Here is a 20,042-nt window from a genome sequence, read left to right as displayed (position 1 = left end):
ATAAATAAATAAATATTAAAAAAATAAAGCAGTCATTTTCTTAGATGTTTCAGAAAGCAATTCCTTCTACAATTTAACAATGCTCTGAAGCAAGATGTTTCTCTTAATTTAAATCCTTTGGGCTGTAGTTTAAAGCTACCTTCTAGCATTGCCTTGTGCCCACGGCAGAGATGAAGACCACCTCCCTGTCACGGTTCTTCTCTGAGGGCCTTGTGTACATCATGGGTATTATTCCTAATCCGTCGTAACCTCCACCTGGACTTGCAGTGTGGATTTTTTCCAGTCTATTCACAGATTATGTTTTTAATACATTTTCCTGGGTTGTCTGCTCCATCCCTCCAGGTCCCTTTTGACCATTCTCTGCTTTGCTTTTGATGCTTCAGCAGCATCAGACTGACTCTAGCCCTGCCCACTCTGTGCCAGTCTTTGGCTCTGTGTCTCAGTTGAGGCACTTACCTCTTCATGTAAAGAGAGTTCCACATCCTTTAAGATGCAGCGTGACTGTTACCTTCTGGAGGAACCTGCCAGATTCGTTTTCCTCTGCCAGCTTAGGTTCCCTTCCTTGAAGCTCCCACTGTACCTGGTTCATACGGAACTTCTGGAAAACCTAGCAGTCTGCATTCAAGCTCTTATGGTCCTGTTGGCTAAGTGCCTTTGGCAAGGGTGTAACCTGAACACCCCTGTTCTTTGGCATACAGTAGGCCTTCAGTAGAGTTTTGTTCAACTAATTATCTTTGCAATCTTACAGAACCATCTCAGTTGGACTCCTCTTGAATGGTGGCATCCAGAACTGAACCAGTCTGTGCAGGTAAAGATCCTATTAGGTGGGGTCCCCTCAGTAATGGGGCCACCACAAGGTTTGACAACCATGCTTGTTTGTTCCTCGATGGCCATACTCACCATTCTGTAGCCAAGCCTGGCATATCTCTGACCTTCTTCTGTATCTGCCCAGCAGCCTCACCTTCATCCTCTCCATCTGTGAAGTTTGCTTTTCCTACCACTGTAGAGAAGCTTACCCTTGCTTATTTCTGCTCCTCTTCCCAGTTTATTGAGGCTTTTGGTCCTTTTTCCATGGTGTTGGTGTCTTTGTCAGGAACTGTGAGCCACTCTCTGCCCCACAGTCTGGGCCACTAAATAATCATTAGGTTCTCAATGAAGCAGTGAGCCCTCAGGATGCTGCACATCACATCACTGGTTTTGTTTTAGTTGCTCCTTGGACCAGCATCACATTACCCAAGAGGACAGTGGGCAACTCTCTGGAGCTGCAGTTACCTGTGCAGTTACCCAGTGGTTTCGTTGATTATCCCAGGATGTGTGGACCCCACAGTCAGCACCTGGGCCTCTGAGCAGCCAGTGAGTACAGGTGTTCCAGTTCTTGGATGCAGCCGCTCTGAGCTTCCTCTGCTCTGGAGCTGGGCTCTGAGTACAATCAGAGATAATTTCCTTCCCGTCCAAGCCACTTTGTATGGTCTCTCTCTCTCTTTTTTTTTTTTTTCTGGTTATGCTGGTATTACCCTGGGTTTTAGCCAGCTTGATAAATAGAGGAAGTTGGATGCATTTCCAGCCTTCATGATGTCATGGTTTGGGGCAGTCTGCAGCTGTGGGAGGTTTCAATTAATCCTAGCAATTGGTGAGTTTGCTGTTCTTCTCTGTGAAGCTTCTCTGTTCTGTGCCATGTCTTACATAAGTCAGTATGGTTCCTTTTGTGACTTGCCCTTTCCTTTCAATGATGTAAGAAGCCCAAACATTGGCAGGCACTGTGTTTTGTTACTGGAGTGCTGGTGCTGATCCTCATCAGATCCCGAGTCCTGCTTAGTTTCTTGTGGAGATAAAGGGCAGTGGACATGTGGCAGCGATAGTGGCAAAGACAGATCCAGAGGCTGATGGATGGGCAGTTCTGTAATTAAGTTTAGGCCTCTGTGTCCATCAGCCATTTTCACATCATTGCTTTTGACATTTCTTTTCCACAGCTTGCTCAAGTGAGTTCTTGCTCCCTGGCTGGGTAGCTGGTTTCTTGGCTCTGAGAGCAGAAGTCTTTGTGCTCTCAATGGGCCTTTCTAATTGTGCTAGAGTGGGTCCAAGGGAGACGGTGTCCAGCTGAGCTAGTAATGGCCTTATGTTCTAGTTAGTCTCCCTCTGAGCTTATGCGTTCTCTTTGAAAAACCTGGATGGCTTGGCCCAGCCTCCCTCTGTTCTGCCTTTTGCTAGAAAAAAAATATATGTAACTGTATAGTCATACGTGCGTCTGTGCCCATGTTCTATTGGCCTTTGTCCTTTCCCCCATCACATGCCTCTCTATGGAGGCTTGGTGGGTTTCCTTCCAGGCTTTTTTGTATGTGGCCACACTTGTCACTATACAAATAAGCATACATATATAGAGCTTTGTTTGTTTCTTAACATATCCTAGTAGCTACAGTATTAAGAAACTTGATTTTTTTGAATGACTTACACATATTGACAATCTCTATGTATCAACACATGTAGATCAACTTCATTTTTCTTAAGCATTGTATAACATTTCAGAATATGGATGGATCATCCTTTTTTTAACTATTCATTTACTGATGGATACATAGGCTTTTCCACCCTTATACAAAGCTGCAATAAGAGTATCTGTGTCTATATTTTTGTGTCTGTGTGTCGCTATTTCTGTAGGGACAATCTCTGGAATTAGAATTTCTGGATCAAAAGATATGCACATTTAAAAATTCAAAACATAGCTCAACTGTTATCTCAAAGTTTATGTATCCACCAGCAGTGTAAGCAAGAGTTCATTTCCCATGTTCCCTTGAACATGCTTTCCAGTTTTGGGTATTATTAGGCTTTTTAATTTTTTCATGCAGTAGGCAAAACAAATTTCATTGTTGCTTGCCCTATTTCTCTACCTGAAAGTGTTCCAAAGGAGCAAAGAGAGACTCATGTTATTTATTAATAAACTTGATTTACTAGGCACCACTCAGCATGCTTTATTGTGGTTATCAGTAAGGTTTTGGAAGAGGCAATGTGTTTGAGTTGTGAAATTTCATCAAAAACTCCTATGTAGAAAATTCTCATTTACACAAATATAAAGTGAAATTATTTCCATACTCAAGTCACAATCAATTTGTTTCTTTGTTTGATTATTTTAATGTTTTACAGTTGTTAATCTTCCATTCATTCCATGTTGAGCATTGGTACATGTGTTTATAATTTGTTCATCCTAGGACAGGACATCTTTCTTGGCTTTCCTTTTTGTCTTTAAACATTGGTTAATGAAGTTTTTCTGACATACTGGGCTTTTTTAAGAACTAGTCCTTTTTTTCCCTCTTAAAGAGCATATAATCAATAGTAATTCACCATGACTTCTTATTTCCTCTTTGAATTCATATCCTGTGTCCTCCTGGAGCATTGAACTTCTGTCTTAACAGTTTGTTAACTGAAGCCAGGAGTAGATCAGTTGGTTCCAGGATCACTCTATAGATAGTTACCTCTTGCAGTTCTTGATTTGAACATCGTTATGTCTGTATTTCTCATGAGGGGAGAGCATGGTGTGAAGTGACTGTCATCTTTGAGCTGATAGCTGTGCCCATATTTTGGTTTTGAAGCAAAGCATGATGGAATATTCTGAAACATACAAGTCAGGTGGTCAGTAATGTGCTCTCTCCTGAGTGGGCACATGATTTCCTTTCCCCAGAGTGCATCTGCCTTGGCCTTCTCTCAGGTCATTGCCAGTGCCTCTGTCTCCCCCTTCCAACTGTGAGCCAAACTGGACAATCAATAGAGAGTTATTTATTCAGCTCCTCTGTGGATAAAGAATTCTGCCCTGGGCTTTGGGGATGCAAGTGCCATAAATGACACCCAATCCTTGATATCAGGGAGTTTAGGTTCTAGGGAAATTAAGTCACAAAAACTGAAGAAAGGGCTAATGAAGTAGAGTCTCTCAAAAAGACCACCCTGCCTCAGAACTGATCACTTCATTGTTCAGTGCCACTGTGATGTGGTTGATGAAGCCCGAGTAGTAATACAGGCTACTAAATATTAACAAGGTCAGCCTCCAAACTGACTTTGTCTTGTCTTCCAATTTGTAATAAGTTCCTTAAGAGTAAGGTTTTCTTCCTCCATTTCTTTTGTAACTCTGCTGCCAAGTTCAAGCCTTCGTAGACAGCAAGGGGTCTAGAGTCCTTGGCCGATGTGCTCACTGTACTACTGAAGCATCATGGTGCCAAGAAGGCCTGGTTTCCATTGGTCTAATTCTTTGCTTTTTTAAAATTTTTTAGACTTGTGCAGAAATCTGCACAAGTTCTTCTGAACTTCCTGCCAGGTGAGTGAGTCTCTTTCTGTGTGAAAATGTAGAAATGATGAACATGTTTGTTTTTCGTTTCAAATTACCCCCCTCAAGTCTCCCTCCCCTTAAACACTGTATTCATTTTGTTGCTTTGTTTGTCACTCTTCACTCCCACTTGGAGCCTTCTTTTCTTCAGACATTTTCTCTTCCTTGGTGATTCTGTCTCGTTGACCTATTTCTTCTCAGTAATCCAATTGTTTTTGAATAACTTCAGTAATGGGTACAGATTTTGAAATTACATGGTGCAGTAAAATCTGGGGAAGGAGAAGGATCATTTACGTAGAATTCTTTGGGATTTTGTTTCACAGTTGTCCCCTTTCCATCTCCCTGGACTGGCTTCCCTATCTCTAACAGCATTTCTCATGTTTTGAAATGGACCATCAAAGTATTCTCTCTCTTACCCAAAGTGCTATGCATACATATATGGCTTCCAAAGACTCCTCCCCAACAGGTTTCTGCTCCTAACCCCCTTCTAAATACAACTTCTGAGGTCACTATTGACTTGGATTTCCTATTTCCTCTGAGACTCATAAATAAGGATGATTTCTGGTATAAATAATAAAAATCTTGTCACCAATGCAAATATTTATTATAGTTAATGTGAATTAGAATTCACATAGCTACAATAAATGCTGATAAGTTACTGTTAGAAACAAGGTTAAAACACTGGAGCAGAGTCACACAGCTAATAAATGACCAAGTGGGGACTTGGAACAGGAGTTGGCATGCATGCTCAGTCGCTTAGTCATGTCCAACTCAAGAGTACTAGAGTGTGTTGCCTTTGCTTCCTCCAGGGGATCTTCCCGACCCAGGGATCGAATCCGCATCTCCTGCTTTGGCAGATGGATTCTTTACCACCTGGCCACCTGGAGGTTGGCTTGATGTGACAACAAAAGCAAGGAAAGGCACAGAATGTTGGTGGGTGGTTCCCTTTCCTTAGGACCTTCCTTCCTCTCAAATACGATCTCCTGAGGCTCCAAACCCCATGTTTCTGCCTCATCTCTGCTCCTACCCCCCCAGCCTGATCAATACCTTGAGGATGCTTTGAAGGAGTCTTCTATTTCTCTCCTCTACATATTGATAGAATTATTATACAGCAATAAGTTCCAGACCAAATCAATTTTAAAAATCTTTTTTGAGTGCCTACTGTGATTGGAGTTGCATGTTGTGAGGGTTGGGGTGAGGTGAGGTGGAGACTAAGTCTATGTAGGACAAGATACTACGTTCTGGTGCTTTGTTTTGGTTTTTAGATCAAGTTGAGTCTCATGGACTATGAAGAGAAAGTGTCTTTTAAGTAAAAAAACAAAAAACAAAAAAAAAACACCCACCATTTATTTGGCCACACCAATGACTGGTGAATCTAAACAGTGTCTGTAAGCTCTTGAGGGCAGGATAGATACCTGTCTTGTTTAATGTAGTACCTTGAGTCCCTAGCATAGTACCTTGTATGTAATAGAACCTCAATAAATGTTTGTGAACTAGTTGAATGAATGCAAGAAATAATTCTGAAGTCTATTTACATTTAGTGCTAGGGTATACTATAAACTTGTCTTCTAATTATGCTTGTAATAATAGCCAACATTTCTTGTCTATACTAAGATCTTGATTATATGGCCTCATTTTATCACTGTAGAAGCCTATAAAGTAGATTCTATTGTTACCTCCAGTTCTTTGGAAGAAAAATTTAGGTCCAGAGAGGTTAAGGAACAGGCCAAGGTTACACTGTTAAGTGGTGGAACTTAGATTTGAAGGCAGGCAGATGACTTCCCAGGATAAGGCAATGGCACCCCACTCCAGTACTGTTGCCCGGAAAATCCCATGGAGGAACCTGGTAGGCTGCAGTCCATGGGGTCGCTAAGAGTCAGACACGACTGAGCGACTTCACTTTCACTCTCCACTTTCATGCATTGGAGAAGGAAATGGCAACCCACTCCAGTGTTCTTGCCTGGAGAATTCCATGGACGGAGAAGCCTGGTAGGCTGCAGTCCATGGCATCGCACAGAGTCGGACACGACTGAAGCGACTTAGCAGCAGCAGCAGATGACTTCCCATGTGTGCTCTTGTACCTTATGCTTTTCTGCATATGTTTTAAACATGAGCATTAGGGGAGGAGCCTGAAGAGTGAGGGCAGAAGAAAGTAGGCTTTCACTTTGCCTTGGGTAATTCAAACACGGGTAGTCAAGAGGGTCGGAGAAGGCAATGGCACCCCACTCCAGTACTCTTACCTAGAAAATCCCATGGATGGAGGAGACTGGTAGGCTGCAGTCCATGGGGTCACTAAGAGTCGGGCACGACTGAGCGACTTCACTTTCACTTTTCACTTTCATGTATTGGAGAAGGAAATGGCAACCCACTCCAGTGTTCTTGCCTGGAGAATCCCAGGGACGGGGGAGCCTGGTGGGCTGCCGTCTATGGGGTCGCACAGAGTCGGACACAACTGAAGCAACTTAGCAGCAGCAGCAGCAGTCAAGAGGGTAGATTACAGGTAGGACAGTGGAGAAATTTGGAGATGAATGAGAGAGTGGAAAAATATAACACCTTTCACAAGGTCTTGTGAATATTTGTTTACTTTTAAGTATATAATTTATTTCTAATCTTACATATCTGGTATTGATTCACTTGTTTTATTGAATAAAGCTTTTTTCCCCTGCTGCGTTAGAAAGCATTTAGTTCGTATTAAGAAAGTCATTTTCACTTTGAAGACCAAACAAATTATTTTCCTTCCCTTTGCTCCTAGAGACAAGAAAGCTTTAAATTATCATCATGCTGTGTAGTTCACCATTGACTTTACTTTGGCTATGACAAATGATATCCAAAGCCGCTGTTTTGGAGTTCATATTCAGCCCTTAACAGTTAACCCACTTTCTGTTTAGAACTTTTTTTTTCTTTCTAGCGTACAGAATGCCGTTTCTCCTACAGCATTGCTGTCTGGCTTTAGTTCTTGGTGATTTTATCTTCAAAAAATTTTGTTGCTGAAGTGTGGAATAGTTCCTTTTGTCCTATATTTCTTCAAATTACAAGCTTTGAAATCGCTGCTAGACATTTTGGTGAGCATTCCAGAGAATTCTGTGAATAGTCTCATTTGGTTTATAAAGTGGGTAAAAACATGAGGACTTTCCTTGTCAGGTTTTGGCACCAGGGTTCTCCTAGCCTAGTAAGCATGAATTAGGCTGTTTTTTTGTCTGTTCTTTGACTTTTTGTGAGGTTGGAATTCCTGTGAAAACATCTGGGCTTGGAGTTTTCTTTGTGGGGAAAATTTTGAGACCTTTTAATTATACATCTATTTAGGTTTATTATTTCCTCTTGATTCCTTCTTGGAAAGTTATATTTTTTTTTCCTAGAGATACGCATATTTTTATCTAGATTTTAAAAATTATTGAATAAAGTTCTTACTAAGATCCTTTTATCTTTTATGTTTATAGCATTTTCATTTATATTGCTTTTAAAATTTTTTCTGTTGGTTATTCGCTTACACTTCTCTGTCTTTACCTCCTTCTGTAGCCTTCCCTCCAACCTCCTTGTAATTTTGCCACAATAGTCTTTTCAAAGAACAGCGTTGGCTTTATTAAAACCTTTATTTTATGTCTTTTTATCTTTTATTTTTTTATTACTTCCTTTCCTCTTCTTTGGGTTTATTTTGCTGTTCTTTTTCAAACTTCTTAAGGTACTTAACTCATTAATTTTCAGCCTTTCTCTTTTTTAAAATATGTGCATTTAAAATAGAAATTTCACTCTAAATATCTTTAGCTGTGTCCTGCATGTTTTGAGATTTAATGTTTTTATTATTGATATAGTCAAATATTTTCTGATATATGTTAGGACTTCTTTGACCCTAAAGTTATTTGTTAAATAATAGTTGAACTTTTTATTATAACTTAATTTTGTTGTGGTCAGAGAATGTAGTCCTTTTCTTTTTTCTAAATCTGTTTTTGAGACTTCTTTTATGGCCTGGTTGGCTTTCATAAATATTCCATGTGTACTTGAAAAGGTTATGTACTCTGTAAGGTTCATGTATGGTCATTAAGTCAGGTTAGTTTAATGTGCCATTCAAATATTCTATATCCTTAGTGACTTTCTTTGAATTTTATCGATTGTTGATAAAGATGTGTGGATCTCTCTCAATGTGATTGTAAATTTGTTCTATTTCTCCTTATATTCTGTTAAAAATACTGGTTTGTATATTTTGAGGCTGTATTATTAGTTGCATTCACATGTAGATTTGTTTAGTCTTCTTACAGAATTAATCCTTTTATGAATGCATCATTTTATTTATAGGTAATGCTTTTTGCTTTAAAGATAATTTGTCTGATATTAACATAAACATTAATTTTCTTTTGATTAGTAGTGGCATTGAATATCTTTTCCATCCTTTTATTTTCAAACTTTCTGTATCATTGTTCTAGTTGTGTGGTCGTAAACAGCATATAGTTGCATTTTGTATTTTTTCAGTCTTACAATCTTTGCCTTTTAATTGAATGATTTAGTCCATTTATTTTTCACACACAAATCATTGATTTGTGTGTTTAAACCCAGCATCTTTTATTTTTCCTCACTGTTCTCTGTTTCTTTTTCTCCCCTTTCTTGCCTTTCAGAATGGCTGAATATTCTAAAAAATCACCCCTCCCTGTACTAGTTAGGAAATTATATACCTCACTTCTGTTTTTTACTAGGTCTTATTGAATTTATAGCATCTACTCAGCTTTTCGATGTAATAAGATAATCAATACCTTTAGCCTCCTCTAGGATAATACAGGGACCTTGGAAGACCTTAATTTTTTTAATTTCACTTTTCATCTTCTAATTGATATGTTAAATATAGTTGCCGTGTTTTTTTTCTATCATGTTTCACTTATCCCTGCAAGATATTATTGATATTTTATATTTTGAATTTACCACTATACAGTACTACCCTTAACTCTGGGCAGCTGTGACCTCTGCCCTATGTCGCATGCTTTAAAGGCTCCCTCTCTGGCCCTTCCCTAGTCGTATCCCTCTCCAAAGGATGAGGACTTTTTTATACAAGGAAGGCAAGCCCAACTCCTCCCCCAACCCTTCTTTCTAGATTGTGTACTGGGAACCCAGGAGTCAGGTATTTCCTGTCCAGATATTTTGTATCTATTTCCAGGACCTGGGCAGTCCTCTTCTGCAGACAAGCCATGCTGCAGGTGTACATTCCTCTAGACCTGAGGGATGACCAAAGGATAGCTGCTTAAAGGAGAGAAGGGGGTTTAGATCTATGGACTGAGGTGTCAACATCTGTGTGCACAAAGCCTCTTGCAGTTTGAGATGGAGCCTTAGTGGAATAATAAGGGCAAACTGGATCTCCTTTCAAACTTTGACCTGTATATTACAAATGTTAGGAATGGGTCTGGTCACATTTTTTATTGCATCTCAGATCTTACATTTTTTGCCTGAACATATCTTTTAGGATTTATTTAGTGACGATTTGCAAGTAGGGAACAATATCACAGTTTTTGTTGATCTTCTGGTTTCCATTGTTGCTTCTGAGGTGATAGCTGTCCATCTTACAGATGCTCCTTTGGAGGTTAGCTGTCTTGTTTACTCTGGCTACTTTCACGATTTTCTCTGTGTTTTTGGTTTTCGTCAATTTCACTATTTTGTGTTTACATGTCGGTTCCTTTTTATTTATTGTAGAGGTTCTTTGGGCTTGTTGGATCTGTGGATAGGTGTGTGTGTGTTTTTTTTGTTTGTTTTTCTTACCAGTTTGGGGTCAGTCTGTCAGTATGACTTCAAACATTGGCTCTTGCTCCTTCTCTCCTCTTTGAATTTTGTTTAAGTGTATGTTAGACCTTGTGTTGCTTTTTTCCATGTCTCCCAACTGTTCTTTTGTATTTTGTATCTGGAGCTCAAGCTTGCTTCATTAGGCCCAAACCCTCAGGCATAAGTGGCTCCTTTGTTTGAGCAAGCTCTGGGAATTGGTCATGGACAGGGAAGCCTGGCATGCTGCAGGCCATGGGTTCGCAGTGTCCGTCGTGACTGAAGGACTGAACTGAACTAAACTGAACTTGCCTATATTATCTCCCTGAATTCCTCCTTTGGCTTCACCTTTGACCTGGTGATTCTTTTCTATCTTGTCAGCTCTCTGATATATTAAAGAAAATGCTTTTTAATATTTTATTCATGATTTTTAGTTGTCTCAGCAGAAGGTTTGATCTAAATAACCTAACCCAACATATTCTAGAAACACTGAAGAAAAAGAAATTGGAGATATTTGTTGTATCAGGATCTTTTAGTAGAGTTAAAATTGAAATTTAATTATGCTTTTAGTTTCTTGATTCTTTTTTTAAACATATAATCAAAGATTCTAAAGAAAACCAGCCCTGAGATTCTCTGACTTCTTTGACAGTTGAATGATCAAAGTCAGTTGCTTTTTCAGCTTTTAGTTCTTGATTTTATCTGCCCTCTTTAGTACCTCCTTTTACAATTTCTCCTTGTGCTAGTCTTGTTAGCCAACATTCATGATTCAGTGTAAATATCTCAAAGGCATAATATTTTCTAAAGATAGATTTATGATTTATTACCATTCAAGGTTGCACCGATGGTCTTTAAAAATATATATGTATACTATTTAATGAAATTGAAGAGATCTAGAATAATTTCTTGGAGTGGCATATAATTTCTTGGAGGGCCATGGCTTTCAGTCATGTAGCTTATGTACTGTCCAACCCTAGGGGTTGCCATTTACATCAGTCTACAACCCTAAGAGATGAATCTGGGATAATCTTTAATTTGTGGATGTGTTAATGTCAAGGTCTAGTTTTACCGTTCAAATGCCAGCAAAAAGTTTTCTTTGTCATGGATGTTGTCTCACAAGCCATCCTCAGCAACTTGAAATTTTGCTAAGAACCAGTGGCTCTTCAAGTCACCTCTGTTGATGACCTAGATTGCCTTGACCTAACCCATCTTAATCCAGGAGATGAGGAATAAATAGTTCCAGCTGAAAAAGATAAAAATGACTTTAATGTACAATGAGTAAGGGTTTCAAAATCTACAGCTTTCCCTCTTTGATCAGTGATCCCAGAAATGTCCTGACCCTGTAGGATGTTCTCTCGTTTATGCAGAGGGCAGTAGGGGTAGCACTATTTTAAATAGCATAAACTCCTTCTCCTATTAGGAAAGTATATATTCAGCCTTGAGGAAACATACTCCAGGCTTGACAGTGAAAAGCAGTCTTTTCAGTGATGCCAGGTCTGTAGTAAGTTCTTCCTGAGCCATATTTTCTCTCCTAGATGATTTCTGGAGTCACCCTTCATTTCCGGCCTTTCCTGCCGTCATCTGGGGATTGAGTGCAAGCTCTCTTCAGTGGAAAGGCATGGTTTATTTTGGTCAGAGGCCCAAGTCACAGCACATGTTAACCAGTCTCTGTGTCCCATGACTGATTTAACTTCGACCATAACTTATAAACCACTTATGCCCTACCCTCAAAGTTGGTAAAGCTCATGAATGAGGTTGCAGAAATTTTGAAAATTCTGTAATAGCATTTTGAGTTTGTTGTTTCATTTCGCCTTGGAAGTTTGCTTCCGAGGGGATCATTTCTCAGGAATGCCAGCATTGTGGCCTGGTAGAAAGAGTAGGAGTCCCACCAAACAAATGACCGTGACCCTTCCCCTGGAACAGGGATCCCTAACCTCTGGAATCTAATGTCTGATGATCTGAGCTGGAGCTGATGTAATAATAATAGAAATAACGTGCCTAATCAATGTAATGGACTTGAATCATGCTGAAACCAACACCCCTTTCCCCCTACCCCCTGGTCCATAAAAAATTTGTCTTCCATGAAACTGGTCCCTGATGCCAAAAAGGTTGAGGACCACTGCCCTGGAATATATTGGGCATCTTTCTATACCTATAGAACAAGAATCTCCGCTAGGTGAATTCTGAATTCCTTTCCAAAAACAGACTTCTCTGGTACTCTTTCTAGAACTAAAATTAGATACTTGTGCAATAAATCTTCTAAGTCAGCTCTTTGAATTCCAGGTGGAGTCAGGCCTAAGGCATTTGTATAGGAGAGTTTTTTTTGGTAGAGATTTGGTTCATTAAATACAGCTTTTTTAAAAAAGGAATGCTCCAGCAGAAGCAATATGGGAAGCTGCTGTATAGCACAGGGAGCACAGCTGGGTGCTCTTTGGCGACCTAAATGGGTGGGATGGTGGGGGGAGGTTCGAGGGAGAGGATATACACAGCTGATTCATATCGTCATACAGCAGAAACTAACACAACATTGTAAAGCAACTATACTACTGCAATCAAAAAAGAAAAAGGGAATGCTTTTGAAGGGGCAGCTGAGTTCAAAAATTAATAATAGATTATTTTTTAAACTTATATATGAAACTTATGCATATAAGTGTTTAATTCAGTCAATTTCTGGAACTGAACACATCATGTAACCAGCAAGCAGAATATTACCTGAACCTCAGAAGCCCCCTTGTGCCCACTTCTAATTGTTACATCCGCTGCTCCTTTCCAAGGATAATGACACTCCCAACCTCACTCCATCGATTGGTTTTGTGTGCTTTTGTTTCTCATCTGAATGGGATCACGGGCAACATGCATTCCTTTATGTCTGGCTCTTTTATCTTACAATATATTTCTGAGGTTCATCGATATTATTGTATGTAGCTGTAAGAGACACTTAAGTTTTTCTCCAGAGAGACATTGCTGTATCTTTGCACAACGATATTAGCATTATCGTTCAAGTGACTCATTCTGGAGGATCAGCAATATACCATTATGAACAGAGAGAGGATAAAAGTGCTGGAGAGGAGGGACAAACCAGAGGCGCTTTATAATTTATTAACATAGCATGTTATTAATATATAATACAATTTACAGTATTGATTTTAAAAATTTAAGTCCTCTTTGGAAGGAGGATTCACTTCCTGCCCAAGGACGTTATCTTGCCATGCATGTCCAAGGAAAGAATTACCTCCCTGGTACTGGCAATGGCTATTAAATTATAGGGTTCCTTTTATTAAAAATTTTTTTTGTTTATTTTATTTTTGGTTTCACTGGGTCTTTGTTGCTGCAGGAGCTTTTCTCTAGTTGTGGCGAGTGGGGGCTACTCTCTAGTTGCAGAGTGAGGGCTTCTTGTTGCGGTGGCTTCTTTTGTTGCTGAGCACATGCTCTAGTTGCATGGGCTCAGTAGTTGTGGTACATGGGCTTAGTTGCTCTGCAGCATGTGGAATCTTTGCAGACCAGGGATCAAACTGGTGTCCTTGCATTGTCAAGCAGATTCTTATTCACTGGACCAGCAGGGAAATCCAAAATTATAGGACTCAACAATTGCCAGCTTTTCCTGGAGACTGAGAAATCGTAATTTATTCCCATCTTTCCATGTCCTCATCTCTGTAATCCTCACACAGATGAGGTACAGGGTAGCTGTTTGTTTACTGACTGACTGAAGAGTCTACAGCTAGCATTTATAGTCCCTTCACAGTGCCAGCCCCTGTGCCCAGATGTCTGCTTTAATCACCACAGCAACACTATCAGGCTGGCACTGTTATCACAGTTTGTTAGGTGGGGAATCTTGGCCATTGGAAATAAGTTATCCAAAGTCACTCAGACATTGTGTGGCAGAACCAGGACCTTTGGCCCCATGCTTTTTAGCCTTCACTGTGGTGCTGCATACTGTCTATCTTGAGTTCAGGGAGGTGCAGTGGTGACTGGGTTTGTGGGTGCCCTGTGGCCGGGAGCTCTGCCAGCTGAGAACACATAGCCTAGTGTGTCCTGGCCCCTTCCCTGATGGCTGTGTAGAGGGAGCCTGCTCAGTGGGCTCTTGCTGCCTGAGCCCTGTAGGTGGATTGTGATTTCCTGGCTGGCTTTTTCCTCCCTCAGCATCTCACGCCAGCAACTACTGCTGGTGCTGACTACCTGTCCTGGAGTTCAGTTGGTCATCTCCTCTGCAGTTTTCTCTGTGTGCCGAGCTCCTCCCAGCCCCTGCCCCACCTCCACCACATGTATTTCATCTAGTTACCACCTAGTCAACCCTCACATCTCATCTAGTGTATATTGGCTCTCAATGAATATTTGTTGGAACGAAGTTAATAAATGAATGGTAAATAAGACTTTTAAATTCAGTACTGATACAAATTTTGCTTTTTGAAAAATGTTGACTCTGCTGAAAAATGTCGAGTAATAAAAATGGTAATGAATTAACATCTAATAAAGAGGAAATGGAACATATCCATCCTTTTACAGCCTAAGACATAAATGGGATAAGATTCTGTGACCTCTTCTGATTCTTAGCAGTTTTTTAACTAGCCTTTATATAGTGGTAATCGTTACATATGCAGCATTTTGTGTTTTTAAATTCCCCTTGATATTTTACAGGTATTGATGTAATAGGGGACAGCTAGTTGGATGTTGGATCTATTTCTTTGACTTTAACCTTTGCTTTTCATGGCGTTTGTTATTATGTGGTTTAGTCACTAAGTCATGTCTGACTCTTATGACCCCATGGACTATAGCCTACCAGGCTCCTCTGTCCATGGGATTTCCAGGCAAGAATACTTGAGTGGGTTGCCATTTCCTTCTCAATTTGTTGTTATAATCATACATAATGTCCTACCTCAGGGGACCCTGCCCCTCTGTCAGAATGTTAAACCAAAGTGCCTTTGTTCAGCTCACAGGGAGACAATCTGCCCCTGCCCTGTGAATGGCTACAGAAAGAAACATGTGCCCTCCTGTTTTGCAAGATAAATGGAAATGGCCTTTTTACTTTACTTCCTCATCTCCTCTCCCTCTCTGTTCTATAAAATAAACTGGCATCTAGACCCCATAAGATCAATTTTTGGGGGGACACTAGTCTACCAGCTTGCTGAATAATGTCATACTCCTTGTGTTGAATACCTCATCTCGTGGTTTATTGGCCTGTTTTGCTACAAGTAGAGTGAGCTTGGACTCGGTAACATTGATGCTTTCCATAAATCTACATGGACTACCTTGCCAATCATTTTTAATGTATATTATCCTAGTGGCTGGGTCACCCATAATAAACATGGGTTTTGCTTTTTGTAACCAGTGCCCACCTGGCATTGCCAATTCTCTGGAACTAGAGTATTTTAAAGGGAGGGGTGTTGCAGGTTGTCTTGCTTGAGGAACCGACCTTTGGACATTGCTATCTTACGATTATAGCAAGCTGTGATGATGTGTTTTCCCCTTACTTTATTTCAGGATGTTTTTCTCTGGTGGGCAGTGTGGCCATGTTGGCAGACCTGAAGAACTTTTACTGATGTTTAAGATAGCCCTTGTCGTCATTTTTCTTCATATTACTCTGGTTACATCCCTGGAAGGTAAGATGCTCATTTTCCTTTATCTTTTTTTCTGTTTTATCAGTGTGTATGTTTGTGTGTTTGGGATTTTTTTTTACAATGGCAAAATTAGTGTAAAACATTTTAACAATTTTTAAGTGTACAATTCACTGGCATTAAATGTGGTTCACAATTTTGTGTAGTCATCACCACTATCCATTTCCACAACATTTTCATCATCTCAGATAGGAACTTTGTACCCATTAAGCAATAACCTGCCTCCCCGCTTCCTCCCAGACCCTGGTAACCTCTGTTCTTTCTGTCTTTATAATTTTTCCTCTTCTAGGTACCTCATATAAGGAATTATACAATATTTGTCCTTTTGTGCATGGCTTATTTCTCTTAGCATAATGTTTCCAAGGTTCATCCACGTTGTAGCATGTATCAGAATTTCATCTCTTTTTAAAGCTGAATAAATGCTCCATTGTATCTGCATATCATACTAAGTTTATTTATTCAGTGTTAATGGCATTTGGGTTATTTCCATCTTTTGGGCTACTATAAATCATGCTACTGTGCACATTGTTGTGTAAGTATCAGTTTGAGTCCCTTCTTTTGAAAGTAGAATTGCTGGTCATAGGTAGTTCTATGTTTAACATTTTAAGGGTCTGGCAAACTGTTTCCCACAGTGACTGCACTATTTAACATTCTTACCAGCAAGTCACAAGGATTCCAAGTTCTCTATATCCTCACTAAAATTTGTTACTTTCTGTTCTTTTGATAATGGGTGTGATACGGTTTTTGTTTACATTTCCTTAATGATTAGTTATGTTAAATATTTTTTCATGTGCTCATTAGAATCATTTGTGTATCTTCTTTAGAGAAATGTCTATTCAAATCTTTGGTCCATTTTTGAATTGGATTGTTTGGGAGTTTTTGTTGTTATTAAGTTTTTGGAGTTCTTTATATAGTCTGGATATTAATCCTTTACCAGATATACGATCTGCAAAAATTTTCCCCATTCTGTGGGTTGTCTTTTCACTCTTTTAAGTAGTGTCCTTTGATGCATAGAAGTTTTTAATTTTGATAAAATCCAGTGTATCTATTTTTACTTTATTGCCTGTGCTTTTGCTTTTATATCAAATAAATATCATTAAGATTTTCCTCTATTTTTCTTCTAAGAACTTATAGTTTTAGCTTTTATGTTTAGGTCCTTTGATCCATTTTGAGTTCATTTTGTATATGGTGTGAGGTAAGGATCCAACTGGGCTTCCCTGGTGGCTCAGCAGTAAAGAATCGGCCTGCAGGGAGGGAGGAGGGAGGAGGGTTCAGGATGGGGAACATGGGTATACCTGTGGCGGATTCATTTCGATATTTGGCAAAACTAATACAATATTGTAAAGTTTAAAAATAAAATCAAATTAAAAAAAGAATCTGCCTGCAATACAGGAGCTGCAGGAGACTCTTGTTCAATCCCTGGGTCAGGAAGATCCCCTGGAAGAGGAAATGGCAACCCACTCCAGTATTCTTGCCTGGAGAATTCCATGGACAGAGGAGCCTGGCATGGGGTCACAAAGAGTTGGACATTACTGAAGCGACTTAGCATGTGCACGCACAAGGATCCAACTTCATTACTTTACATTTGGATATCCAGTTTTCTTAATACCATTTGTTGAAAACACTGTCTTTTCCCCATTGCATAGTCTTGGCACCTTTGTCAAAAATTAATTGACCATATATGTGAAGGTCTGTTTCTGGTGCTTATTTGTTTATAAAAGTAGCTACTCAAAGGCACCTCCATATGGAAATTTAAGGGAGATAGAGAATCACACTAATGAAGCATTATTTTCAGAAAAGAAGATCTCTATAAGCTTATGAAAGAAGGAGAAAAGGTACCTGAGGAGGGCAGTAAAAAGACCAGAATTACCAGGGCTGCAATATGTTTGGGTACAACTCCCAAAAGAATATAGTGCTGTGCAAATATAAAGAATCATTACAGGAACTTCCCTGGCCATCCACTGGTTAAGACTGCACTTCCACTGCAGTGGGCTTGGCTTTGATCCTTGATCAGGGAACTAAGCTCTCACATGCCACATGGCGTAGCCCCCTCCCCCTCAAAAGAATCATTATAAAGAAGACACTATTAAGGACACACAGAAATACCTTTCTTATTTAGAAGAAAATTGCAGGACCAAAGAATCTTTGTTGGATAAAACAAATATGTACTGGCAGCAAACAGTGTAAGTATAACACACATGGATGCACACAAATAGAAAACTTCACAACAGACTTGTACACAATTGGCAGTCTTTCAAAAGTAGGCACTGGGGCATATTGTCAAGGAGCCACGATACTTTACACGAAGAAATAAAGAGTCAATATGTATTGACTACTTACAGTGTGCTGGGTCTCTATGTGTTTTGCATATCAATACATCCAGTCTCTTAAGCTGCTAAACCAAGTCTGTTGAGGGGAAATCCTAGTCTTAGCACCATTTCACAAATCAAGAAACTCAGGCTCAGAGAGAGAAGTAACTTGCTCAAGGAAGTGGCTGCTGTGGGAATTGTACCTAACTTGGAATTTTGTACTTGTAACCACAAAACCAAAGTTTCCAAACTTGAGTGTACATCAGAATCACCTAGAAAGCTTGTTAAGACAAACCCATCCATGAGAGTTTTGGATGAGTAGCTTTGCGGGGGCCCTGAGAATTGGCATTTCTAACAAGCTCCCAGGTGATGTTGATGTGACTGGTTCAGAGGCAATCCCATTGCCTCCACAACTGGCAGAAGACATAAGTAGGAAGAGAGAACTCCAGATATACATCATGGGATACAAACTCTGTTGTGGCCATGTGACGTTCTTATAAACTGTGCTCACTCACCATCTCCTTGGGGCATCTTAATGTAAGTATAAGAAATTACTCGTACCCTGCACACTGACATCCCTGTGGGATTGTCAGGGCAAAAATCAAACGTCCTCACTTTACTGATGAGTAAATGTCCCCAGGGACATTATTGGTTAGGAAGTGGTGGAGCCAGACTAGATACTAGATCTTTGGTCTCATGTTTCAGTGCTTTTTCCACCACAGGGTAGATGAGGAACAAAAGTGGAACACGAAGGGGAAAAATCATCCAAAGGAAAGCTGCTTGGTAGAAATAAGTCTGTTTTGAAGAAGTATATTTAAAAATGATGAAAATAGGGGCTTCTGTGAAGCCAGAAGGTGGTCCAGTGGTTAAGAATCCACATGCCAATGCAGGACACACGGATTCAATCCCTGATCTGGAAAGATGCCACATGCCGTGGAGCACCTAAGTCTGTGGTACCACAGTTACTAAATCTGTGCTCTAGAGCTTGGGAGCCACAACTACTGAGCCCACCATGTTCTACAGCTACTGAAGCCCGAACGCCCTAGAGCCCGTGCTCCACAATGAAACTGTAGCCCCTGATGGCCGAAACTAGAGAAAAGTCCACACAGCAACGAAGACCAGCACAGCCAAAAGTAATAATAAAATTAATTAATTAATTTCAATAAATGGTGAAAATGGGCCAGGTAAACAGGAAAGGGCACGGCTCTGACACCAACCCGAGCAGGGAAAACCTGAGTGGATGCTAAGGTCACTGAATGTATTTCTTGCTCTGGCTCTCTGATGAATTGATTTCTTCAGGCAGTGGTTCTCAGAGTGTGGCCCCCAAACAGGCAGCATCAGCATCACCGGGGAGGTTTTCAGAAGTGCAGATTCTCAGGCCCAGCCTAGACTTGGTGGGTTGGGAACTCTGGGGGTGAGGCCCAGCCATCTGTGCTTAAATCAGCCCTCTGGGTGTTGTTGATGCCCACCCAAGCGTAGAACCACGGTCTTAAAGAATTGGCTGAAACTTTACTGTGCCGCATGATATAGTAGAATATGGTGAGATCCAGGGTTCGAGCCCTCCACATGCCTGCCATCTGCTATTGTATGATCTCGATTTGCTACTAGACTGATACAGGGCTCAGTTTCCTCATCTTCAAAATGGGTGTAACCCTGAGCTCCTCTAGAGGGCTTTTGTAAGGCTCAATATATGTTAAAAAAGAAACTTCATGATGGCAGACATTTTTCTCTTCCAGCTCTATTGACATACAACATTGTATATGCAAAGGTTTTTCTGAATGAAGTGTGTTGGGATCTGGAAAGGGCTAAATTGGAGATCGTTATTGTCTTTCAGAACTCCCAAAAAGAGTATTCATTCATGTTATTTAATAATTACTTTGAAAATATTTACCTGGTGCCAGCCACTGTTCTGTGGAGAAGGCGATGGCACCCCACTCCAGTACTCTTGCCTAGAAAATCCCATGGACGGAGGAGTGTGGTAGGCTGCAGTGGAGGTCGCTAAGAGTCAGACATGACTGAGCGACTTCACTTCCACTTTTCACTTTCATGTGTTGGAGAAGGAAATGGCAACCCACTCCAGTG

General features: G+C 40.2%; 1 protein-coding gene across 8 annotated transcripts in view; it reads left to right on the top strand.

Annotated features, from left to right (window-relative positions):
- ADGRG2 (adhesion G protein-coupled receptor G2) overlaps positions 1-20,042 on the top strand; it is a 127,714-nt gene that overhangs the window by 40,752 nt on the left and 66,920 nt on the right. For 7 of the 8 annotated variants that reach the window (XM_027534230.1, XM_027534231.1, XM_027534229.1 and 4 more), the window contains one exon: positions 15,518-15,636. In XM_027534230.1, coding sequence (XP_027390031.1) covers positions 15,519-15,636 — 118 coding nt within the window. In that variant the 5' untranslated portion in view covers position 15,518. Of the gene's footprint in view, positions 1-748; positions 809-15,517; positions 15,637-20,042 lie in introns of all 8 variants that reach the window. The other variant, XM_027534227.1, reaches the window with a different exon arrangement.

The sequence above is a fragment of the Bos indicus x Bos taurus genome, chromosome X, assembly GCF_003369695.1.
Source record: "Bos indicus x Bos taurus breed Angus x Brahman F1 hybrid chromosome X, Bos_hybrid_MaternalHap_v2.0, whole genome shotgun sequence".
NCBI lineage: Eukaryota > Metazoa > Chordata > Mammalia > Artiodactyla > Bovidae > Bos > Bos indicus x Bos taurus.
Note: the sequence above shows the minus strand (reverse complement) of the source record. Positions and strands in the feature narration are given on the sequence as shown.